At 32.5% G+C, this 27,964-nt stretch overlaps 1 protein-coding gene across 1 annotated transcript in view; it reads right to left on the bottom strand.

Moving 5' to 3' along the window:
- Positions 1 to 27,964, bottom strand: part of COL5A2 (collagen type V alpha 2 chain) — a 145,813-nt gene that overhangs the window by 59,886 nt on the left and 57,963 nt on the right. The window contains exons 2-6 of the mRNA XM_032292672.1: positions 16,779 to 17,003; positions 10,657 to 10,670; positions 6,042 to 6,074; positions 4,659 to 4,691; positions 3,175 to 3,228 (exon numbers count right to left, since the gene is read on the bottom strand). Coding sequence (XP_032148563.1) covers positions 3,175 to 3,228; positions 4,659 to 4,691; positions 6,042 to 6,074; positions 10,657 to 10,670; positions 16,779 to 17,003 — 359 coding nt within the window. The remainder of the gene's footprint in view (positions 1 to 3,174; positions 3,229 to 4,658; positions 4,692 to 6,041; positions 6,075 to 10,656; positions 10,671 to 16,778; positions 17,004 to 27,964) is intronic.

Below are 27,964 nucleotides of genomic sequence, written 5' to 3'. Positions count from 1 at the left end.
TGCATATGATGGTTTGGGGGAGGGTGGCAAAATAGTAATTTGGAAATTTAATTATTTTAATATATTTAAAAATATATATAGACATATTTACTTCTTGCAGTAGTGGGATAAATAAGCAAATTTATCTATTAAATAGAAAAGTTAGCGTGAAAAACTTACATTGAAAAAAATTTAGAAAATTATTCTCGGTTTTTAAAAATCAAAACTTGTCCGACTCCTAAACTACTAACAATTTACTTCACACTTTATTTGCATCACAGAGGCTGATTTCAATTGTTCTCTAGGACTTCTGGATTAAACGAATGTGAGTAGCATAAACTGGATATGCATACGGCAGCATAGACAAAATAACAGTCTGTTATAATCATAGAGTCTTGTTTAGAAAACTCTGAATCTGTTCTTTCAATGTTCAATTGCTAATTAATAACTAGATATTATTACATACCAAAAGTGAATAATGCATAATCTCTACTCGCAATGAGATTTCCAAAGAGATATACACAAAACTACATTTAGTGTCAATAGCAGTGGAGAGAAGTTTGTGAAATATCCATTATTCCTCCAAAGAGATTGTGACTTTTTCCATTCTTCTGTAATTAACAATCATATTGCAAAGTCTGATCCTAAGATTTTCATTGATTTCATGATTCATTATATGACGCCATGAAATACCCTCTAAATAGCTAATGTAACTTACTGTTACATAAATTAAGATAAAAATTAATAAGGATTTATAAAAATTGTCAAAATTAAGTGAACACAAACAACATAACAAGTGACATTAAGAGAAAATAGCAGAATATTTATTGGTAAATACCAAAAGCAAACTAGAATTTGGGAACTTATTAAAGGTATCTACTTTTATATCTCCAAGTGAGCAGAATTGCATAATTCTTATATTAAGGTAAATATTATATTTATTATCATTCCCTTCCATTTCCAAGATACTCAAATGTCTCCGCAGTAATCTACAATAAAAAATACTTCGAGGCTGCCACTAGGTGGCGATGTTTAAACATCCACAAGTAGAAAAGACGAATGATCGGGAATTGTCAAGAATTTTGCTTCTCTTCTCCTCTCTCTCTCTCTCATTCTCTCTCTCTCTCTCTCTCTCTCTCTCACACACACACACACACACACACACAAACACAATAACGTGCTAAAGATGTTAAGATCTAGTATATTTCCCATTTTACAGATAAGGAAACATACCAATAGTGGTTAAGTGTCATGTGCAACTAGAACTTAGCATATTATTGACCTCACAGGTGGCTGGTTTGTCACTATGAAGTTATCTGAACTTAAAACCGAGGATGTGTGATAAGAAAGAGTCATGAAAGTCATTAGCTAATCCTGAAGGTTTTGTGGGAGTATCTTATACTGAACTACTGACATAGTAGTTCTCAGGCCAGAGCTACTTTGCCTGGATTTGGCAATGTCAAGAAACATTTTTACATGTCACAACTGTATGGGGGATGACAGTTTCAACTGGCATCTAGTGGGTAGAAACCAGGAATGCTGCAAAACTTCCTACAATGCATATCGAATTATTTGGCCTAAAATATCAATAGTGTTGACAATGAAAAACCATGCTGTATATTGTGAGCCTTTTGTACTGTTTGATGGCAACAGAATTGCAGGGGCAGTGGGGGGGGTATTCTCTCTCTCTCTCTCTCTCTCTCTCTCTCTCACACACACACACACACACACACACACACACACACACTTATACCAAATTGACATTTATTGTCTCAGGTCTACCAAGATAGGAAATTGACCACATCACAAAGTCAAATAGGGAAAATAAGTGAGAAGGGTTGGAAAGTAGATTCTTTGGATTTTAACCAAGAACTCTGGAAGTCTGGTTCCACAACAACTTCTACCTAGAGTTAGAACCCAATGTTATCAGTTATTTACAGTGTACAAGTATATTGATGCAAAATCTTTTTTTCATGATCACCCACCTTCCACCCAACTGGCGTTATTACCTATTTCTGTCTTTCTAGATCTAGAACAGACATCTGGAGAGCTACAGCAGTGTTTAAGCTACCAGCACTAGTAAGAAAACTCAGTACAACAGCAGTGAAGAATGGGGCATAAAATAATCTAAACACAGTCTTGCTGCTCACCTGTATGGATATGCACAGTCTCTTGGGGCACTGCTTTGCACCTACATGCCTGCAAATAACATACGTACTCCAGACCCATTTCAAAAAACTACTGACATCACACTGTATATGAGGTGAAATGTGTAGAAGGAGAATGTAGTAACAAGCATGAAACTAGTGGCAAGAGTTCTTAGGCACATGATCTAAAATTTATCTTATCCTCATTTATATATTCAAAGTCGTCTATTGCTTCCTTGCTTTTCTAATCCTCCCATTTAAATACGGATAAATATATATTTAAAAGGATAAAAATCTACTGAGAGTTTTAGCAGATATCATTAGAGAATATAACTAAACAGTACAAACAAATTTTTCTAATTGAAATATGGGATAATAAGAGCAATATACAAATTAATATTATTTAATATATGAAAGACATTAGATTTTACAAGTCTAGATTTACACTTGAGAACAATATGTATTCTATGCAGGTAGGTAATGAAAGAAAACCTTTGGTAGATATTATATATTATCCTCAGATTTTATATCAAGCATATTGAGGTCAATATTTTATTTTAAAGGCATTTCCTTTTGTAATGGGATTGTTGATTTTTAAAATTACTCCTTTGATATCTCTGCAGTGGTTGCTCAGTGAAAAAGTCAGAGTGCTACCTGGGAAATAAACTTGTTGTGCAACCACTTGAAAGAAAATTTTATCCTCTAATAATTTTTTCCCATATCCAGCTTGGTTATTCCTGTAGCAACCACAGATCACATAACTTGGATGTTTTATCTCAACAGTGCATTCTTGGCATTGCTTACTCATGAGTGAAACTCATGATATGTTAATTATGCTTCCTTAAGTTCTACTTTATTTTGATTTGACCTCATAAGCGACAAGGAAATATCATTTATGTTACCTACTAAAATACAATTATTATTGTATTTTGTAATGTTTAATGGAGGTGAAAGGGGAACAGGCTCCCAGCTCCTTGCTGCATTCAGGGAGCACGGTGTAGACTGACTGGCTACACGTTTCCAAAAAGGAACCCTCCTGTCAACTTACAGGTCTTCCTTTTGGCCCTCGCTCTCCTCTTGGTCCCTGTGATCCTGGAGGTCCCTAAAACAGAAAATGATGATTATACATGTAAAAATTTATACTTTCTTATTGAATTTTAAGTTTTCTTGGTAAAAGAAAATTGGAAAACAGAAACACCACACTTAATTCAGTTCAGTTTAAGACTATAGAGAATAAAGCCATGTGCATACAAAAGTTCTGTACACTTAGAAGAGTTGTTTATTTTCTAATAATCAGTGAAATTTAAAGATCTGTAAAGAACTAGGTGCACATTATGACCTCATGGAGCATAATGAGCTAAATAGATTAGCTTGACTAGTAATTCCAAATTTTTAAGGATCATATTTGCTGTCTTCTCCTAGGTAAAGCCTTTGCCACTAAACTCTGAGCATAAAAGCTTACAGTTCTGATTTTCAAAATTACATAAATGCATAAACCACAAATTATCAATTATTCCAGGGGTTGTATGAAATCAAATTGGTACAGGATACTCCAAAATGTTCATCACTGTTCAAGTTGCTGATGAAAGCAATGGAAAGGAAAGCCTCTTAGCCTACTACAGTACTCCTTTATGTACATTCAAACATCTTTTCTTTTTACTTGATTTAGAATATTGCATTATTTCCCTTGTATGTTTAAAACCCAGTGGAGGATTTTCCAAATCTTAACTACAGTTACTTTTCCCTTAAATAACAAATAACTATTATATTTCAAAAGTGGTGTTATTGTGCTAGTATCTTAAAATGGCTTTTTTCCCCTGGGAAATGGCTGTTGCCAGGGGTACTTTGTTTCTCTTTAAAAGGGGATTTCAGCTGAATTATGAAGATTATATTCTGTATTTACTCAACCCAACATATAGCATTGTTTAAAAGTAAGGGCTTCAGAAGAACCAGAGTGAGTCTGTTAAAACTAAATTAGAATTTTATTTGATTTGATGTATTTAACATTTACATGACGTGTGTGTGTGTGTCAGTGTGTGTGTCTGTGTGTGTGTGTTATGAATACTGCTGATAATCCAAACTTGAAAAAATTAGTCTTTTAAACTAAGCCATAAATGTGCTATCCTGCTATATGATTTCTCAAATTCTACTGCAATATATCAATTAATTTTATTAAGCAGATAAAACTAGCTCACCATTAATCATAGTCAAACAACACACAAGTATGCCCTAATTTCAGGGAACAAAGTCACACTAAAATTAACACATGTAACAATGAAGTGTTTTGCCTTTTATATAACCAATAGCAAGACTAACAAAATGTTTCTTCCGTTTCAGAATAAATTGACCCCTTATCTACCATTCATTGCTGCAAAGAAATGCCTAACCTGACGAAGGTTTAAGACAAACTGTTTTAAGAAACCAAGCCTCATTGTTTTAATTATTTATCTTATCATGGATATAACATCTGTAAAGATTTTCAGTACCTCAAGGAATACAAGAGTACCATGAATATTGGGAGAAACTACTTACTGCTGGGCCTGGACGACCACGTATGCCTGTTACCTAAACAATAAACAAGAAAATGTGTAAAGGCACAGTTTTCTGCAGATATTCAAAAAAGTCAACAGTCAACAAATAAGAATAACAACAAAAACCCCAGTAATTTTTTTAACAGATAGATGTTGTCAGTTGATGCCCATTTTCTCCTCTTCTTAAGATTTAAGATATTATCCAGTTTTAATTCTAATCTAGGGAGGCAGTGCTGGCCTAGTGATAAAAAGCACCAACACCGGAGCCAAAAGGCCTGCATTCAAATCTTCATATTACCCCTTGCCAGATGTGTGACGTTGGACTAATTACTTATCCTCTCTGTTCTTAAGAACCTTAAATGGAAACTTAAATGTAAAATGGTAGTGATGATTACGTGATTACTTCCCTCATAGAATTATGAAGACTAATGAATAAACATTTGTATTTGTAAAGCACTTAACACCTAAGACATAGTAAGCACACATAAATGCTTTTATAAATTAAACAATATGAATTATTTAATTTTTAGGTAATCTTTGTTTAAAAAAAAAAAACAAGCCAAGTAAAAACAAAGAATGTAAACACTGCTAAATAAATCAATAGGCATATTCTTTTTGTCTTGACCAAATGATGATAATGTCTTTAAAACCCAGGAGAATGAGGCCAAGGCAGGTAGATCACTTGAGGTTAGGAGTTGAAGACCAGTCTAGCCAAAATTGTGAAACCCTGTCTCTACGAAAAATACAAAATTTAGCGGGGCCTGGTGGCTTGCACCTGTAGTCTCAACTGCTCAAGAGGCTGAGGCACACGAATTGCCTGAATCTCGGAGGTGGAGGTTGCAGTGAGCTGAGACTGTGCCACTGCACTCCAGCCTGGGTGAGAGAGTGAGACTCTGTTACACAAAAAAAAAAATAAATAAAAATAAATAAAACCTAGGAGATTGATGGTTGAAGTGCTTTAATCCTATTTAGTAATATATTTCTTGATCCATTTACAAGTTTAGAGAATTCTTAGGAATTCTTATGCAACATAGAATTTTGATCAAGTCAGGGCATGACATATTTCCAAAAGTGTAGAACAATAAACCACTATACTAACTAGTGCTAGTATTAACTATCAGTGTATCTCACATGTAATATGTTTAACTTTTTTAAACCACGACTGTATGCCTTCAGTCATGAGACTACAAAAGTCAGGAACACAGAGTATAAAATATTGTATTAAATAACTGATCTGTTCTGGTTTGCTTGTGTTATATTAAAAACTTGTTTTTAAAATAACTAATTTATTTTTGAGGGCATGTACACAAGAAATAATATACAACTAGATTATAATCTAAGTTTATTTAAGGCACATTGAAACAATTATTATACATATACTTACAACAGGCACTAATCCTGGTTCTCCTTTTTGTCCCTATGACATTAAAAACAATTTAAAAGTTCAATTAGCACAATATAATAGCTTGCTGGGCAAAAACATGCCACGCTAGAATATGCCATGTAATCACAGGAAATTTCTGTGTAAGAAATGCAAAAAAAATGCAAAAAGAAAGTTAACAATTTTTACGATATTTAGTTAGACATTATTCATTAAAAAATTACTGCTCACATGAAAGACATAAAAAAAATCCAATGTGTAAAATATATAAAGTTATTTTGCTTCAGTTTTTACATAGATCAAATCCAAAGAGTTGACTACAGCACAAAATAGTCGCAGCAAAGAGATGTAAAGACAAAGCACGAGAGGAAAAACAACTGAAAGACTGAAAACACAAAAAGAGCCAGAAATTGTAATATATAGTAATTAACATAAACTAATATATATAAACTCAGACTTTTATTATGTGACACATAGTTTTCAGGATCTAATTAGATGCCCTTCCTGAACCACTAGCACCCTTTTTAGTACTCATGGAAGGGCACTAAAAATGAGTTCCTGTGCTCATCTTTAAAAAAAAGAAAGAAAAAAATGTAAGAATTCTACTCAGAAAATTCTCAATAACTGAAGAAAATCTAGGGAAAAATATCAATTGACTAAGAAAATCAAACAAAATAAGAAACTATCATATAAGCAAATAAGGTCAGGTCAGTATAATTGCTTTTATAATAAATGTAGCAAATATAACAGATGTAGATGAAATTTATTTTAATTCTTAGAACTTTTCTCAGAAATTAAATTCTCATTGCATGATATCAGGTACATAGATAAAATAATATTGGATGGATTGTAGCTTTATATATTTCTACCTAATCACATACTAATTTGTGTTCTTCATTTCAAAATTTGTCTTCCAACAGATTTTGGTCTCCTCAAAGTCACGGCCATGTCTTAGTCTGCTTCACATTCTCAGTGTAGCACATGGAAGCATTCAATAAATTGTTAAATGTATTATTTTCCATTAATACATTATGAAATAATGCTCTTTACTGGGAAATTTTGTAGGACAAATATGAATTTAACAACTATCTCTAAAATGTAGAAAGAAACAAGAGGAATGAGGTCTAGTTTATTTCTCCTTTCATATGTATTATTCTTTAATCTGATAATAAAAAATGATATGTGTTCACAGTAGGAAATTTTGAAAATAGAAGAAATACACAAAAAGCAAACAAACTAAATATCCTTCTCCACACCCCAGAGATAATCACTGTTAATGTTCTGGCATTCTTAGTGTTCCCCCAAGAACATGCACTTTGAGAATCGAATCAATGTCTCATTATCTTACTCTTAATTTTCTTTTTCATTTTGAAGTTTAAGAATGACATTACAATAAATATCCTTGTTTATAAATGTGTGCATGGAATCTCTGATTAATCCCTTATGATATGTTTTTAGAAGTTAAATTTGTGGATTAAAGATATTTTAAGTTTTGAAACCCAGATCACCAAGTTGTATTACTAAAGATACAATCTAATTATATCCTTCCAATACTATGCTGACAAAATGTCATGAAGTGAAATGATGGACTCAAGGGCAGAACTAATAATAACTCAATCACACTTGCTGAATCTAATGCTGAAGCAGCAAATATTCTGGAAGTCAGGAATAAATCAAGAATACGAAAGAAGGAAAGGGCCCTGCAAAAGCAGGAGGCAGTTCTATAGGATAAGTTCAAGATAGAAACACTAGGTACTAATGACCAACCTACACAAGGCCTAGGGGAAGAAAGAATTAACATATTTGGGCTTCAGAGTAAAATAGGCTTATTTCTGCATGTTCAAATCTGCCACCTTCTAGAGTCCTTCCATTTTGAAAAATGCAAAAATAATAAAAATTAACCATAAGAACGATAATAAAAAATATTTTTTGAAATGCTGATAAGAATTTGAACTGTTTAGAAAGAGTACATACATAATAAAACCTAGGAGTACATAGTAAGGTTACATACTAAATAAAATTGATAGGCTTATTTCTTCATGTTCACATCTGCTACCTTACAGTGGCTTACGCCTGTAATCCCCACACTTTGGGAGGCCGAGGCAGGCGGATCATGAGGTCAGGAGTTTGAGACCAGCCTGGCCAACATGGCGAAACCCCATTTCTACTAAAAATGCAAACAATTAGCCAGGCATAGTGGTGCGTGCCTCTAATCTCAGCTACTCAGGAGGCTGAGGCAGGAGAATCGCTTGAATCCAGGAAATAGAGGTTGCGGTGAACAGAGATCGCACCATTGCACTCCAGCCTGGGTGACAGAGCAAGACTTTGTCTCTAAAAACATTAACAACAACAACAACAAAAAGAAAGGGTATATAAATTTGTGTCCAATAAACAAAGGACTTCATAAGGATGACGCTGAAACAATGCTCCTTCTAGAGCAAGACTAGAAAAACAAATAAAAAGAGAGGACAAATTATTTCAGTCACAATAAGAAAAAATGGAATAGCCTGTTAAGAATAGTGGTGAAATTTCCATCCTAAGAGACCTACAGGAAAAACGCAGACTTTACATTTGCTTTGCATGTAGGGGAATAGAACTCTCTGATACCTGTCTTGCCAAAATTGTAGGCTTTATGATATGACTGTTCCGCTGCTGCACAATATTTAAAAGGGATTCAATGTTCAATTATAAGTTTCTGATAATAAATTCCCTAATGATTCTATACATTTCTTATTTTGGATATAAGCCATAAATATAAATATTTGTTTCCACTGTTTTTATTCATATGGGCTTTGAATAAGTTAATTTGTATGGAATAATGGTTTGTCTAAAGTTTTACTAAATTTAATTTTCATACACCACTGAGAAACATGAAGTTCATATACTCAGATCCAGATGTGAATTACAAATATTATCATTTAATACCCTGTGAACATGCTTTGTAGGATGTCATTACCATGGAAGCAGTCATAGTGTTTTCCTCACATTTGTATCATCTATATCATTTGCCTACAGCCATACAAAAAAGGCTCAATAACTATGTTGGGGTTAACATGAATGAATGAATCAGTCCATCAATCAATGAGTTATAAGTAAATATCAGTATGGATATAAACCAAAAACAAAATGCATTTTTATAGCATTGCTTTACTCTTGTGTTTCTAACGATACCTGACGACAAATGAAAACAAATCATAAAGATAGTGGCACATACAGTCTGCTACATTGGCAGCTGCTTTGAGTATATCCTTCACCCAGTTCTCCCACACTACCTTTGGAGAAAGGCAGCAAATGACACAGCCTACCAGCTGTCTCTCTAAGTTGGGTAACTGCTAACTGAATTAAACTGATTATTTCATGGCTGTACTCATTGTTAGTTTTTATTTCCATTGAAGTTCATTAAATTATTATATTAGCTATTAAAGCTATTCATTATAATAGCTTTCGGTTCATAGATTGATCTGTCTCTCTACCTATCTACCCATGCATCCATTCATCTATCTTTCACCTATCTATGAAGTTTGTTTAAGGCCTATACCAATCTGCTAAGTTTCAATTTATTTTAGTTTTCACAGTAAATTAAATGTGAGACAGCATTTGCAGTCCTTCTCCTTTGACATATATTCACATCTAATTTATTCCAAATGAGACAAATTTATGATACTGTCCTCTGAATCAAAATGTGTAAAACTGGCTGAGATCTCCCCTTGATAGCATCACTCTCATTTATCATGAAGGTACAGCATTGCTTTATCTGTTATCTGATAAATCATTTTATTAAAGTTCCACTGTGTACAAAAGTAAAGAAAATTTATGAAAATTGAGACCAGTAACCATTTCTACTCCCTTGATCCCTGTGTCCATCTCATTTGAATAAGACTGAAGCAAATGCCATAATCTTCAAGATAACCAGAAAACTGAGTACACTCTTAGGGAAAAAAAGAACTTTCTTCACGCCGTAAGATTACCTTACTGATGGCAAGTGACCAAGCTGGCCAGCTATACTCGGGTCATGGATGCAGCCTACCTTGTTTTCAGGTGTAAAGCTTGTGTCCAGAATTTGATTTTAAGCTGCCTGAAGGTGAAGGAGGGGAGAGGAGGGGGAAGAAATGTCTGTTTGGTAAAATGTTCAACTAATTCTAGATCTTTACTTCTCAACCAATGAGAGGGGGTTACAGTCCCATTGAAGTCAAATTTACATTCTTCATTCCTTCCTTCCTTCCTCCCTCTATTTCTTCCTTCCTCCTTCCCTTCCTTCTATCCCTTCTTTCTTCCATCATATGTGTATTGTACTTCTAATATGTGCAAGCTATATACTACACAATGATAAATGTGAAGAATAAAAAGGTTAATAAAACATTGCCAATCCCTAAAGATTTCACAACTTTCCAGCAGAAACAGATACACAAACAGAAATTAACCACAAAGTGAATGGGTTAGAGGCACCTGTCCTTTGGAAACACAGTAGCTGAACTGTGCTCATATACTTGTCATAATGTACTTGTATGGTACTTGGTACTTTTCAAAAGCTTTCAGACATTTCAGAGCACAGTTATGTGTGGATAGTATCAGATATAACTCTGCTTATGAAAAAGAAACTATGCAAAGTAAAACTTACCTTTCTTCCTCTACCTGTAAAAAGAAAAGAGTAAATGCATTATTTTATGAAGAAACAATTACTGAGAATCTGCTAAATATTTACTTTCAATAATTGATATCCTGTGTAGTCAGAATTATAGTGATAGTGATTACACTATCAGCAGTAGGCAGAACTCAAATGGTTTTGGATCAAAACTTCAATAAGAGGCAAAAGCTACCTCTTTTTGGAAAATTCTGAAATGATATTAATCTTCTTCACAACAGTTATATGACATGTAAAGTTCATTAAATTATTATATCAGCTATTAAAGCTATAATGAATTATCTTTCATCAATATTCTCTATTTTTTCGTTTTCTAATTTTATGAGTAAGGTTATTTATTCACATGGTTCAAAAGCAAAAATGTATTAAAAATATACAATTATACACTAAAAAATTTCATTTTTCATTCCATCCCATCCTATTTTCTCTATTTCCACTTCACCCCGAGCCCCACAGGAGGCCACTATTACTGGTTTCTTGTACATTGTTTTCAAGTTTAGCTTTGCATATATGAGAAAATTATTATAGACTCATTGTTCTACTTTTTTCCATCCTGTTCTTCAGTTGTATGTCATACAGATTGTTAAATCTTACAGATCTTTGCTTATCAGTATATAGTTTATTTACTGTTTTTCTTAATTTTTTAATAAGATTCCACTGTATGATCTAACACAATCTATTTAATCTTTACCTTTACCCATTAGGGATATTTGGATTATTTCTAATCTTTTGTTATCACTAGAATATACTTTATCATCAAACCAGGACAATTTTTAGCAAGAAAACTGATATAATTTGGGGTTTTCCTGGGCATTCTAGAATGGATGGTTATGCTGGCTATTAAAAATAATACTGTAATGAGTAATTGTTATATATATGCTACATGCAAATATATTTGTAAGGTAAATTCCCCAATATCCTTTTTGAGTTGAAGGATACTGTCATTGGTAATTTCATAGATATTACCAATATCCTTCCATAGAAATTATGCCACTTTACACTACACAAGTAATGGACATATTTCCCCACAGGCAATACACAGGGATACCCAGTAGGCTATCAGACATTATAATTTTGGCCAATCTGATAGGTAAAACATGATAGCTCAGTATAGTTTTCATTCACATTTATTTTATTAAGAAAAAATTTGACAGTCTTGTCATATATTGAAGAATGATTTGTATTTCCTTTTTGAATGATTAGCTAATTTCCCTTGCCTGTATTTTTATTAGGTCACTAATATTTTAGTTATTTATATCTACTATTTCTTTATATGTAAAGAATATTAAATCTTTGTGAATTGAGTTACAAACATTTCTACTTTGCTCATTTTTTGTGTCACACAAATGTTTATTATTTTTGTACATTTTTATGGCATCTGGGCTTTGGGTCAGAATTAATAAAGTCATATATTTTAAAGGACTATAAAGAAATTCTCCTGTCATCTTTGAAATCATTATGATTTAATTTTTCTTATTTAAATCATTGCTTTATTTAGAATTTTCACTAGTGTAGAACATACCTTTATTATTCAACTTCACTTTTTTCCAGATGACTGCCTAGTCATTCCAGCAAGATTTATGAAGTAATTCTTTTCTCCACTGTTAAGATGTGGTCTTCATTGTATCCAATCTGGTCATGTATATTTGTATCTACTTCAAGATTTTATTTTATTTATGTGTCTACATCACATTTTTTAAACTAATGAATCCTTTTAAAAATCTTATAGGCCTAGTCATCCTTAATTGCTCTCATTCTTAAAGATTTGCCTTTCTTGTTTATTCTATGTAAACTTTAATTTACAACATATTGAATTCTCAAAGAAAGTATGCTCTGTTTATATTGGGATCATGTTAAAATCATTAATTAACTTATGGAGAATTTATGCAATTATAAAGTTTAGTCTTTCTAAGAACAAAGTAGGACATTTTGTTTTTTAAAGACTTCATTTGAATTAGCAGTATTTAAAAATTTTCTTCAGATCTCATATATTTTGTGTTGTTTATCCTTAAGTATCTGTTGCTATTATAAATGAGGAATTTTTATTGCTATTATGTATTCTATTATGTAAGTGTTTATACATAGTAAATCTATTAATTTCTACTTGCTAGTTTTTCACTTGTGTCTTACTAATTTTTTTTTTAGTATTTTTTTACTCAATTTAATAGGTTAGTAAGTATACAATTGTATTTTCTGCAAATGGATAACTTTTACTCCTCTTTTTAGAGTTTGGAGACTCTGATTTCTTTTTTTTAAAGTCAAATTATTTATTCAGACACAGTACTGTTGAATGGTACTGGTGTTAATGAACACTTCTTCTATCTTTGTGTTTAGTAGGGATGCTTTTAGTATTAAGCATAATGAAACTTTTACACTGAGATGTAAATATTGTATTATGTTAATGTCATTTATTACCAAGTTAGTAACTGTCTTTATCAAGAATATTTGATGATCATTGTCAAATACCTTTACTTTAATTATGAAGGAATTTATATACTTTCTATTCGTAGATCTGTTAAGATAACTATTTTCATTAATAGCTTTCTTAATATTGAATTACTTTGCCCTTGTGGAATAATCTCTACTTTTTGATGACTAATTACTCTCTTACTATGCTAATAGATTTAATATTTTATTTAGAATTTTAAACAAATATTTATAAGATAAGTTCATAATTTTTCTGTGTGTCACTGTTATTACTTTTGCTGTGAATGATATACTTCCTTCATTGCAAAATTTTGAAAGTTTGCCTTCTCTTTCCATGTTCAAGAAGAGGTTTTCAAAGCATTAAAACCATCTGATTTCTTTTAAGATCTTTTCGTTGTTTGGCACAACTGTGAAAACACCTGGACTTGCTGCTTTGGGAGTCTAGCTGCTTTACAAATTTCTCTGTTTCTTCTAAGAAAATCCATATTCTTAGATTTTTCTCTTTCTACCAGGGCTACTCTTAGTGAATTACACTGTCCTATAAAATTACTCCTTTCATATTGGTTATCAAATTTATGGAGGTACAGTTGAATAAGGAGACCTCTTAATGATTCTTTTATGTTGCTTTATTTTCATTAGATAATTTTCTCTTTATGATTTTTTGTTTTAGATTCGATTTTTTGGTTGGATTTTTATAGGATCATGATTTGGTTTGACATATTATTTCTACTATATTTCAGTTTTCTCACTTTTCAATTTCTGCTTTTTCCTTTACAATTTTTTTCTTCTACTTGCTTTCAGTTTATTTTGCTGATTCTTTCTAACTTTTTGAGACAGGTGCTAAATGCACATATTTTTATTATTTCTTTTTATTTACATAAGCATAGAACTATGATTTTTCATTATAATTTTAAAAATAAAATGTTTCACTATGTCTTCAAGTACCTTTGTTTTGGTATGTTAGGCCTTCTTGTGTTTAAAAAGATTTATATATTAGTTCTATCAATTATATTCCATATTTATTAAATTATGTTAGCATTCTTTTACATTACTCATAGAACTGTATTTGTTTAGACAGTTTCTATTAGTTCCACTAAAATGAGCAATGATAAAATTGAGTGTTTCTTTTTCCTTACATGCCCCTGAGGTTTTCTTCTAGCATTCAATTTTAACAAAGAAATGCTCTTTTTTAGCATTTATTTTTGTGGTGTTAAATGTGCCACAACCTTGTCCAAGTGATTGGTCAGTTATGAATGATATTATTTAACTTTCACCTTTAAAGATGAAGAATTACCAAATTCACTCTAGTTCACACTTTCCTTTGCCTCTCCCTTTCATTATGTTAATTTAATAATTATTTCTGCATTGTCAGAGCTGTAATATTTACATTCCCATCTGTCACCCTAACTTACACTTTTAACTCTAGAATAACTTTTCTAGAGTTAAATATAACAAATGTTCACATAAGTTCTTTGACAGTTTCCTCAATTAACTCTTGGTTGAGTTGCATTTAGCTGATGGTAGTTTCCCTGAGAAGTTTATAGAAATAATATTCTCAGAGTCCCAGAGAATATTATTTTCTGTAGCTTTTATATTTCAAGGAGAGAATGGATTTATATTTAACTTTAATTAACCATATTCTCTCCTTAAGAAATATGTATATATTGCCCCACTGTCTTCTGACACTGGATACGCTGGAGAAATTTGTGACCAGTCTTTATAATTTTTCTCTTGAGAAATAATCTGTTCTTATTCTCTGATATTTTAAAGAAGTATTTATCTTTAAAATTTAATGACTTTATTGAGTTATATATGTCTATTAACTCTTCTAGGTCAGTTTTTCAGACATGTGGTTGCCATTCAATATTTAATGTCTTCATAAAAGTTTTCTTGTATTACATCACCATTTGTTCTACTCAATTAACACTAATTTTTTCTTTGGGTACTCTTCTTCAGGGTTATCCTTTGCTTGCCTTCTACATCTATTATTTTTTAACTCTTTAAAAATTGTAATTCATTATTTTTCTATTCACATGGTTATCATGTATATCCCTTATTTTATTTTGTGCAATGTCACCTCTCCTTGTGATCCCTCCTATTTCATCTTCATTTCTTTGTGATGATTTGATTTTCCTTCTATTTATTTTCTGAGACCATTACTTTTTTTCTGCTTCATAGCCTTCTTTCTTCAAGAAATTACTTTATTAATTTGTTTTTTGGTTCATGGTAAAATGATAGGTCAGAATTTTCACATAACAGAGACATATATAACTTAATAAAGTGATTAAATTTTAAGACAAATACTTCTCAGAATGTCAGAGAATAAGAACAGATTATTCCTCAAGGGAAAAATTATTAAGACTGGTCAAAAATTTCTCCAGCGTATCTAGTGTCAGAAGACAGTGGAGTAATATATACAGATTTCTTAAGGAGAGAATATGGTTAATTAAAGTTAAATATAAATCCATTCTCTCCTATAGCAATATATTTTCTGGTGTGTTCTCATCTCGTAAATTTAGATGAGCTCAACCACTTTTTATCTTATGGCATCTGCGTATAATATGACTACCATCTCCTAGACCAACTATTTGAAGGAGATTGTACATTTTGGTTTGTTTTCTGGTATTTGCCACCATTGTCTCCATTATTATTCACTTATCTCCACAGACTTAATTTTACTTTATTCCTGGGCTTCTTTGAAGATTGTATCTGTTTTGGGTAGCTCTTACATGTCTTGTTTTTAATACTTTCTTTCACACATTTCTTATTACATTACTGAAAATTGAGTGCAGGTATTTATCCAAGGAATATTGTTTCTGTTCAAGAAGCAGAGAGGCAGTAAGTTGCTGTCTGTTTCCATGTATATATTATTCAACGCTTTATTGTATTTGCTGTTATTTGCAATAACATTTTGAAAAAAATAAAGCCTTGATATTGTCTTGACGATGAATTAGAAGTCTCATGACTGCTAACACAAATTACCTAAAGGTTTAATATTGCTCTTATCTAGTTATTGAAACCTATAAATATAAACTTGTTTCCCTTACATGTATCTTTAAAATATGTACTCATACTGAAATACATAATATCTTTTAAACACAGTAACTTTTTCTTCAAAAAAGTTTGTGAAAGTTTTACTTTATATTATTTTTCTCCTGGAAATCTAATTTATTATTTTACCTAGCCAAGACGGAAAGCATTCTGCATTTAAGAGCCAATGTAATACAGGGTGCTGTGGCACAAAATTGCATTAGGAATAAGTATTCCATTCACTATGACAAAGTTGGCATCAAGGTAGATAAATGTGTTTTCTAGATCTTCTCTCAGGCATTAATGGACTTCAAGGAAAACTGAAAAATAACTTGGAGGCACTCATCATGCATCATATGGTAACAAATGACCATCTTAAGTAATTCAAAAAATTCTCAGGTTAAACATAACCACTCAAAATTCAGCCCCAAATGCTTCAGATATTTAAGAAGACAAGAAATTACTGCCTGATTCTAATTTTAGATAAAGTGAGTGAGAAAAATCATTAACCATTAACCCCAAAGGCCACTGAAAAGCTGCTTAATTATTCTCTTAGGTCACCGAATGCTGAAAGTGAAAAACACTGCAACTGTAAAGGTGAGTAACTGCATCAATTATGAGTTTGCCCTAAGTATTCTTACCAAAATTTGTATTGCCACCTCCAGGTGTTTGTGAACAGACAGGACAGCATTCCCCAGGGGGTGTTACAGGGTCGGCACAGTCCAGCACATCCTGGCACTCTATCTTGTCACAGAGAATGGCTCCATTGTCACAGACACAGATCTGGCAAGGGGCAGGTTTCCAAATGTCCCTGTTTAAGTACATCTGGCCATTCTGAGTGCAGGCTATTTCTTCACCATATCCTTCTAAAATAAGAAGAAAAGAAAGAAGAGGTTAGTAATGTGAAATTACGGATTTGAGAAAATATTTTAAAAGGTGAGTCATCTTGTGGATTCTAAAACATTCTGGACTAAGAAGTAACCTTCCAAGAAGCCAAACACAGATGAACTGATTTCATATTGTAACAAAATAATATGTAATTCACCATGAAATGATGATAATGTATCCTTGCATGATAGGCGAAGAAATAAAAGTGATCTAATGGAGATACATTTTTTAATCAGATAATGCTTCCTTCAGGATTTTATTCCTTAAGTTATGAATGATCAAACATGAGAATATCAGTAAAGAGGGATAAAAGAGAACCATCTGAAAATTGGGAGAAAATGAATACTTCAAAGGAGATTATATAATTTGAGTGTTTGGTGAACCCTATTATGGCTTGCAACTCACTAGAAACTGTAGTAAATTCCACAACAGGAGACAGTATGTTTTCATGTACCATAGAAAAAAACTTCAAAAATGAAAAAGGTATATGCTTTTATTAAAGTTATTTTTAAAATACAGTAAAAAGAATAACCATGTCCCATTTCATGGAGTAGAATTCCATTAGATATCCTAAACTAATGGTGTTTACTAAACTGTGGCAGAAATGCAAAATTTATGCAGGTAATGAGTTAATTTATGTTTGCATCAAAATTAATTAAGAAAACCACAACCAAAATAATACACTGAGTTAATATATATTTCTCTAGTGCTTTTCTACATTTACATTACAATTTAGGAAAGCTTGGGAAAATACATATATTTATTTATGTGTGTGTATGCACATATTGCACAATAGCCCTAAGATTATATATTTACTACCAAGTAAATACATATATTACATCAATAACTTTGTGATTTTATGAGAAACAATAGTATAGAATTTTAAAACATAATGTGGATCAAATCATCCATGCTTAAATATTATCAGGAAATTCCCAACTACTTAAATTCAAAACTCCTTTATAAAAGCTAAAGACGTTCTTTCCCATTTCTTGCACAACTTGATCCCTTTTGCCTAACACTACCTCTCCTTCCTTCATTCCAGGCCCTCATAGCTAGCTATCATGACTTACTTCAATGTCACTTACCCTCGAAATTCTTTTCTGACTACCCTTCAAAAATTAGACTTCCTTTACCCAATTGATATTTTTCATAGAACTTTTCAAAGAACTCATGCCCTCAGCCATTCATTCATTCATTCATTCATTCGTGTATTATATGCTAGGTAACTTAAGAGATACTAAAATGTGAAGAAATGGGCAAATAAACACTGCCCTCAGGAATTTTATTAGAATGAGTATTAATTTTTAATTTTATCTCCCTCACTAGAGAAAAATTACATGAAAGTAAGGACTAGGTGTCTTGTTCATCACTGTATTTCTTTTTCTTTTTCCTTTTTTCTCTTCTTTTTTTGGAGATGGAAGTTTCACTCTTGTCACCCCGGCTGGAGTGCAATGGCATGATCTCAGCTCACTGCAACCTCTGCCTCCTGGGTTCAAGTGATTTTCCTGCCTCAGTCTCCTGAGTAGCAGGGATTACCAATGCCCAGCTAATTTTTGTATTTTTAGTGGAGACGAGGTTTCACCATATTGGTCAGGCTGCTCTTGAACTCCTGACCTCAGGTGATCCACCCACCTCAACCTCCCAAAGTGCTGAGATTGCAGGCATGAGCCCTAGTGCCCCACCTCATCACTGTATTTCTAAAAGTCGATGCTATACCTTTCATAAAACTGCCATTTAACATCTCCTGGATGGATATAATGAATGAATCTAAACTATGGTTCACCAGTTTAATTGCACAACATGAACTTTGTACTTCATAAAAAGATATTTTAATGTAGTTGCAATCAGTTTATGAAAGATGTTATCTGGTCAGGCGCAGTGGCTCATGTCTGTAATCCCAGCACTTTGGGAGGCTGAGGTGGGCGGATCATGAGGTCAAGGGATCAAGACCATCCTGGCCAAAATGGTGAAACCCCATCTCTACTAAAAATACAAAAAGTAGCTGGGCATGGTGGCGCGCACCTATAGTCCCAGCTTCTTGGGAGGCTGAGGCACCGCTTGAACCTGGAAGGCAGAGGTTGCAGTGAGCTGAGATCACACCAGTGCATTCCAACCTGGCGATGGAGCAAAACTCCATCTCAAAACAAAACAACAACAAAAAAGAAAGGAATTATATTATCATTTGGCATGTAAATATATTCAAATGATAATGCAAAGCCATATATGAAAATTATTTTAATTATTTTAACTTACAATACATATATTAATCCAAAAATCTGCTTTATGTAATTTTTATTTGTCAATTATACTTTAATAAAGCTGGAATAAAAACATTTTTCTGACTGTCCTGTGGAATACTTTGTTTCATATATTTAGTCTTTCAACATCACAGATATTTGACAAATGGAAAATTGCTTTCAGAGAATAGCACTACTATATCCTAATGGTTTGTGTGCTGTTTTATAAGATGAGGACTAAGTTTCTAATCTGTTTTATCTTCATTAAAAGACTTGTATCACAAAATACATCTCTAATCAACAAAACAGTATTAGCTCTATGCCCATAGTGCTATTGTAGTCATTTAAAACCAATGGGAAAATAGAACTTATGTTTTAATATGCATTTCTGGAAGACTATTTTGAAAAAATGAGAAACGTATTCACCAAATAAATAGTGTAGCTTTTAGATGAAATATCACTTCAACACAATGTAGTTGCATGATGAACATTTCCAAAGACACAACCTGTATAAAAATGGGCTTATGTTCACAGTTGACTGAACAATTCCATTAAGTAGAAAATTAAGAGTAACTTTACTCATTAAGCTTTGTGACTGAGAAGGAAATATCCACTTACAAATGTTAAATTCTATTACCTGATAATGAGATACTGGTTCAATTAGCTTGTTTCTCCCATTCCACACTCTTGGGTGGGGGTGGGTAACAGTGTTTAAAATTATTTACTGGGAGTTAAGTGCAAATGTGTCTAATACTAACTGTGCAAAATGCTGAAAGCATATGTGGCTGGGTGTGGTAGCTCACACCTACAATCCCAGCACTTTGGGAGGTCAAGGAGGGAGGATTGGTTGAGGCCAAGAGTTCAAGACCAGCCTGGCAATACAGTGATACTCTATCTCTACAAAAATTTAAAAGTTAGCCAAGCATAGTGGCACATGCCTGTAGCTCCAGCTACTTGAAGGGTGAGTCGGGAGGATCATTTTAGCTCAGGAGTTCTAGGCTGCAGTGAGCTATGGGCAAGCTACTGCAATCCAGCTTGAGCAACATAGTGAGAACCTGACTCACAAAAAGAAAAAAAGGAAGCATATGTGTTCCTTTCTGTCCTCAAAAATACATATTATTGGGGGGTATTATATATATTATATATGTTACACTTATGATAACAATATATGTTTTATATATAACATTGTGGAGGGATATATTTGTTTATATAATAAATGAATATAATTAAATTATACATTTAATTATACTATATTTAAGTTTGTTTATTGTATAAATCTTGAAAGAGCCATAGTGAACAGGATAAGTTATCTCCTGAAGTTTTATTAAATAAATTATTATAACAAAACATATATTATTATTGGATAGGCATATTATATATGAGGATCTATATCACTGATGAAACAATTAGATATGAGGAAGTAGAGAATATGAAAATCAAAAAAAGATGGCATGTAATAACGTTGTCAAGTAAACATTAAAATACATGAGGGACTCTTCAGGGGGTAGCTTATCTTATTCTTTGTTCCTCTTTTAGGGTTGGAATAAAAGGACACATTGTCTCAGTCTTGTGTTAACACCTAGAAGAACAGTTTCTCTCTGAAAGTTTAAGACAACATAACCTCTACTCAAGAGGCAAAGAAGTGGGCCACTGGGTTACTTTCTTTAAATTATAATGTTAAAAGTTAGTTTTATACTGTGAGTCATCTCTGGTTCCTTTCTCCTGAGAATTTATAATTAAATTTAAGATGATGTGGAAAGTTAGTTGAAATGCCTTTAAATAGCAAGGAGATGAAAAACCACATTCACTGCTAAACCTTGTCTTCTCTTCACTCAGACAAGAATCCATACACATCACAGAGGGCTGAAAAACTCAGTGAACCCTCATTGTTCATGTCTGAATGAAAGACATGTACAAAGAAACAGTGGGTAGAAAATACAGGGTATCTTGCCGTTTTGACGGATCTACATGGGAGTTGTACACCATATAATTAAGTTGTCCCTTCTGGTTTCTACATAGACACTTAAATGAAAAGTAAAATAGAAAGAAAATTGCAGCCAATTTGTTGAAAAATATTGCAGTAAAGTTGTCATAATAGAATTATTTTATAAATGACAGTGTGGTATAAAATAAAATAATTTTTAAATGGCATTCTGAGAAATTTAATTCTGTCCCCCTGATTCCTCTACCCAAATCATAAAATTAATCCAAGCTGATATCCAAGGCTTAGATTCAAGGCCCAGAACTAAAATAAATAAATAAATAAATATTTCTTAAAATACCTGGATACGGGGGTCAGTGAGGAGTTGGGGTGGAGTTGGGGGAGGAAGACCATTAGGAAAAATTAGGAAAGATAGCTAATGCATGCTGGAACTAATACTTAGGTGATGGATTGACAGGTGCAGCAAACCACAATGGCACACATTTACCTATGTAACAAACCTGCACATTCTGCACATGTACCCTGGAAATTAAAAAATAAAATTTAAATTTAAAAATTGGATAAACAAATATTTTTATATAATCTAAACAAGAACTCCAAAACCTTAATTTTGCATTACTTGTATTTTTTGCTGTTTATGTTTTTTAAGTTTCCTAAAATTGATAAGGACTGGTATAAATCTGATAATATCATGACTATTTTGTAATTTTCATGGTGTTTAAACTTTCAAAATGTTTATCTCCCAAGCTACAAGATTCTTTTACCCTCACCAAATGTTCCAACAAATTGAATCTATTATGAAGTCATTCCCACAAAAATTCTGGCACTGATTGATATATACAGAGAAGAGATGTATTTAATCTGATCACATTTTATTTTAAATCAACTCAATTGTTCTGTATCTCGTATACCCTCATAGATTTCTCTTCTCATAAATCTTAAGTGCTTTTATATTTAGTTGTAAGAATTCAGTTCTTAATCACTAGATGGCAGACCAAATACACCATCTTATTATAACAATTAGAAACTAAATTATCACAATTGCAGCTTGCCAACTATACGTTACACCCTGCATCCACATTTTTTCATACAATTATACTTGTGGGAAAAAAAAAAAAAAGCCTGCATAGAAATGGCCATGTTGAAATCTTGGACTGGACAAGAGAGATCATTGTATCTGTATATTAAATTATTGAAATCTACTTAAAGGCTTTGAAAAATATGTGAAATAAAAGTCCCTAAAATTATGCCAGATATTCTCTAGCCATTAACTAAAGTTCTCCCATGCAGAAATAATATAGAGTATACATGTGTTACAAAAATTTTAAATCTCTTATTCAGACGAATGCTTGTGCAGATCATTTTCCCTCATTAGACTGTGAGCTCAAGAGCCAGAATTGTGTTTACCTCAGCAACCTTCACACTTAATGTCATATAATCTGTCTTTGATAAATGTATGTGTAGCATGGATGAATGCAGATGTGACTGAGGAAAGGAAGGAACTAGTTCATTGATATGCCTGTTTAAAAGATAGCACTTTTAGCTCTCTTTCCTCCTCCCCTAATCTTCCCAGAGAGGAAGTGCACTTAAGACCGCTTTTTTGAATGAAAGGGAAATGGTCACTTGGTGGTTCTTACCAGGTGTGTCCCTGACATTCAGGCCTCTGTGTGACCAGAAAGGAAGAAGACTGTGTCAGCCACGGCATTTCATATTTTAGAACAATCTTCAGAAACCTACAGCAACCCTTCAGCCTTCCTGATCCAGCTCATTTAGGCCCTTTTTGGGAGTGTGAAGATCTGGGATAACATTATTTAAAGTTTCTCTAACTGTAAAGGTCTTCGAGGGACTATAATCATGGCACTGTCAGTCGGTGACCTCATGAAATGGAGAGAGAATGTCTTGAAGGACAAAGGAGGAGGCAGTAAAGCAGTCCACGTGTCCCTCTGGATGAGCAGATGCTGCCTTTAGTAATGCGCAGAAGAGCATGGGCTGCTGGATGGGGTTCCAAACAGCCTACCAAGGAAATCCTTCCCTTCCTTCTGCTCTAGGGCACTGTTTATCATTAGAAGTGAACGACAAAGAGGGACAGCATTCAATTCCTTCTTTAGACCCTGTGAAGGAGACGCCAAAAATTCCACATTCCTTATTTTGCTTTCTTTAAACAACTCCCAAAGTTTAAAAGTAAGTTATATATGAAGCCACCAGGGATAGTTGAGAAGGATCTATTACACACTTTGATAATTTTTTTCTATTTCAGCCTCAAGATCTATGGGATGGTGGGAGGGTAAGTACGTATGGAGCAGGACTATGGGGTTTTACATCTTCTGTTCTTCAATCTGCTGCATAGACTTTTACCTTCTAGTGAGCCCACAAGCTTAAATCTGGTTTTAGGATAGTTATCCAAATTACTACTTTTTCCGTGCCCTCCTCCTCTTTTTCCTTGTACCAACTGAACAGAAGTAGGCCTTCAATAATGATTTGAGCTGAGTTAAATTTCTGTTCCACTAAGGACAATCATGTTTTATACTCTAAAGCAATATAATGACAATTTTGAAAAATTTCCTTGAAATCTAAAAAATTAAAAAGGAAACAGCTCATATAAAGCACTTCAATGCATTTCAGTTAGCATATAGATTTTAAAAAATTAGATCAACTGTCTGTGAAGGTGGTTAGTTTCTTCAGTGCAACCATTAAATGTTTTCCAATCTCACAAGCAAAGGTTTTTCAGTTAACTAGTAAAACTTCTGTTTTTACTTTACTTAAAATGGAAAAAATAGAAAGGAAAAACTCTCCTATTAGGTACTACTTAAGTTTTTTTCCATGTATCATTGGGAAATCTAAATGACTGCAGCCAAAATGGGAAACTAAACTACACTTACTGCACATGCAATGCTCATCTACAGTTCTGCCTGGAAGACCAGCTTTCAGTCTGCTAATGCATTTGACATAGATTTCTTTTTTTCCCAAACACATATCTCAAGCTACTAAATAACTGCAAAACATCACAAAGGGAATTGAGAGAAGTCATAATCTATACACCAGAAATTTCAGTAGTAATTTTTATAGCCAATCTTAGTTCTAATCTTAAATATTAATCCTTTGTGAATAAATTTGATACAGAGCTATGCCAAATGTGTCTGTCTACTTAAACACATAAAGAAATTGTTTTGAATGACATCCACTTAATCTCTCCTAGCATAATAGTGCGTGAGATAAACAGAAGAACCAAAAATCTGCTTATCTATTTCTCTTTCAAATGAGAAGTAAACACCCAGTAATATCTAGTATCCACATTCCAGATTTTCTTCATCTCCTTTCAGTCTTAGCTCAAATATTACCTACTCTGATCACCCTACCAAAAAAATTGCATATGACTACACATACATACAACCTTAACACTCTCAATTCACCAATTCTTATTCTTTTTTTCTTTTAATTTAATATTTATCACTTTCAAGCCTACTATATGATATTGGATTTATTATGTTTATTGTTTGTCACTCCATGATAGATTTATAGCTCTGTGAGAACAGATAGAATTTATTTTGCTCCCTTTGTGATATATCCTGATATCCTTGAATAGTTTCAGGATCACCGTAAATGCTCAATAAGTATTTGTTAAATTAATTTAGTGAATATTAGTTGTTTGCTTAAGAAGCTTTAGATGGCAAAGTCATTTTATAATTTTGTTGTATATAAAAAGGGATTTTTATAACTAAAGTCAATTGTAAGAATACCAAGTAAGAGATCTAGGCCACATTTAATACGAAACAATATGCTTTGATCCTGGGCTATTACCTGATTTTTAGAGAAGCCCCATTTTAGCTGTAATTTATGTGGGCCAAATCTATAAGGCTTTAAAATACTAGTAATTATGGGAATATTATGTATTATTGTTTATTCCAGACACTATATCCTAAGAAGAATGTATATTTTACTCATTTTTATAACTGAAAATAATTATTATGAGGATAGTCAGTATGGGATACTCTATGAGTATAAAATTAAATATTTTACATAAAATATTTTAGAGTCAATTTAACTTTGTATTTCATTATGTCTTTGCAGCTGCATTTTGCCTTTTTTTTCTATTTTCCCTGATACAGAAGAATATTTAGGGCCTCTAGCAAAAATCCAGACATTGTAGTCAGCTTATTTCTTCCAATTCATTCTTTATTCACTGCCCTTGCCTTGAGCAAGTTGAAATTTCTTTTACAATCCACCAAACATTCCACAGTTCTCAATGGCTCTTTGATCCCATTCATTTCACTACCAATGATTCTAAAATATTTTGAAGAAAGTTTCTAAGAGGAATTTAAAGGGATGCCTCTTTCTGCATTATTCCCTCTGGAGCTCAGTTCTGGAGGCATGGAGTGAGGAGGACTAGTGCTGTCATTCTGAAGGCATAATTTCTAGTTTCATACTCTTGGAAATATCTAGTGACTTGAATTAGTATTCAGTTTTGTTCTACTTTACATCGATTTAACTTAGATCTATTTTGTAGCCATTAAAAAATAAGTGATTTTGCTAAAGAACAAAACTAAAATTAGATTTTACTCTTCTTTCTGGCATTCCTTTCCAAGTTACTTCCAGAACAGGTAATAGACTCTTAAATAATTCAGAACGTAAGTTCATCTCTTAATCTTCATATTTAGTTTTTCCCTTATAATGTGCATAATTATATGGAAGCCAACTTATTCATCGCATGTTTAAGATCAAAACTCAATATTCTCTGAATCTCAAAACCAGCCAAATGCCATGGCAATACTTGGTAGGAGAAAGAGAAGCTGTTGCCTTTACTGGAAAGTTATATAACTTTTTAGATGCACAGCAAAGCTCTTCATTGGGTAATTTCTCCACTTGTAGGGAGAACAAAAGACAAGAAAAGCAAACAGGCAAGGAGGATGAAGAGAGGAAGGAGGAAGAGGGGTAGAGGAAGGAGGATGAGATGATCGTCTTCTTTCCATGTAACTTTATTACATCAAGAAGGAGGATTTACAAGTTTCTTTGGAAAACAACAGAATTAACCTGAAAATACTTCTTTATCCTATTAGGGAAAATACAAAGAATGAATCTAAGATTTTTCACCTGCAAAACCATGTGCTTCTAAGGAGAAGATGCTATTTTCCTTACTAAGTAAACATAGGCAAGCTTTATCACAATTTCAAAAGTTTTAAATTATTACTTAATGTTATGCATTCAGTTTTTAAATTCTGAATTTTATCATTATTATATGATTGATATTTTAATTTCTTAAAACATGGTGACAAGGAATAAAATATCTATAAAGGAAAATAATACTTTGTCATTTTCTTTAAATATCCATGGAAAGATTAAAAGTTTCTAAAATCTTTCAGTAATTTGCTTAATTCCAAATAACTACAGAACATTTATTTGGTGCTACTACAGTGGTTAGCATGTGCTGAGATCAGAAGAGAAAATGTATAGCATTTCCTGAAGAGTATAAAATTTAGTTTGGGCAAAAACATTAACTAAGTTGTTTACTAGTCAACTGATTATTACTACATTAAAATATATGAAAAGTGTGCCTCAATATTTCCACTTGTTAACATATAAAAAGATAAACATAGAAAAAGATAAAATATGAGCCTTTACTTTTGGGGAAAAGAAATCTTTAAAGATGTCATAAAGTAGTTTGCTTTAAAGTATTGAAAATGTATCCTATTAAAATTGTCAATCTGGAAAAAAGAAGTTAATCCATTTAATTAATAATTATTTATCTAGCAAATAATAACAATTTTATTAAACACTTGTTTAGTATAAAAGCAAACTTTGGATCAGAGAATGAGACATTTGGAGTTCAACTTTCTTGCCAAAAACAACCAAAATATACAAAAGCTGCAAAAGATAATGAAATATTTTGTAGAATAATTTTATACATATGAGTATTTCACTAGTGCATTTTGGAAAAATTACAGTAACACTAAAGCTTCATAAACGCATTCTATTTTCTCATTAACCTATATGTATCCTGGGGCCTTTTGAATTATTGGTCCTTATCTTGGAAATCTTCCTGTGATTTGAGAGGTCTTTGCCGAATGCTGTTTATTTTCATTAATTACAACTAAGTCTGGGGAACATCAACCTGAGGATTTTCTAGAATCCAAAACAAAAACAATCTTCAATCATTATGGAAATATAAAATTCTGTTTATTAAAGCAAACTTCAATTAGCAAGGAGTGAACAGAATACAAAATGACATTAAATTCTCTTAAGAGTATATCACCTCTTGACTCTCCTTTGGTATCCTATTTGATAATGAAACATATTTTAAACTCTTAGACAGCAAGACAGCTGTATACATAGAGGAGAGAAAGTGGAAACCCATAAATGCAAATCATTCAATGATCCCTGAGAATATAGCAGCTATAACAATGGCTAAAGCCATAGTTTTGAGATTCCCTGTGTGAGCTTCAGTCCTCCTTGTTCATTTTAGGCTTTCAACAACTTTGGCATTAAGAATGTGTGCAAATCATAAAATAAATGCATTCATTTTTGAAGCAAACATCAGAATAACATAATGTATGCATTTTGATAATATCGTTTATTTATTCAACAAATATTTTTCTGTTATTTTGCCAAGCATTGGGAATACAGTTAAAGTAATGAATTCCTCCCTACCTTTAAGGAGTTTATATACTACTGAGAGAACCCATGCTGTTGAGAAACACTAAGTTTACTCTGCCCCCATGGCTCCTTTGTGGAGGATACCTTGTAGTTTGTAATTTGTCATAGG

The sequence above is a fragment of the Sapajus apella genome, unplaced genomic scaffold (assembly GCF_009761245.1).
Source record: "Sapajus apella isolate SASKATOON/1434 unplaced genomic scaffold, GSC_monkey_1.0 scaffold28, whole genome shotgun sequence".
NCBI lineage: Eukaryota > Metazoa > Chordata > Mammalia > Primates > Cebidae > Sapajus > Sapajus apella.
Note: the sequence above shows the minus strand (reverse complement) of the source record. Positions and strands in the feature narration are given on the sequence as shown.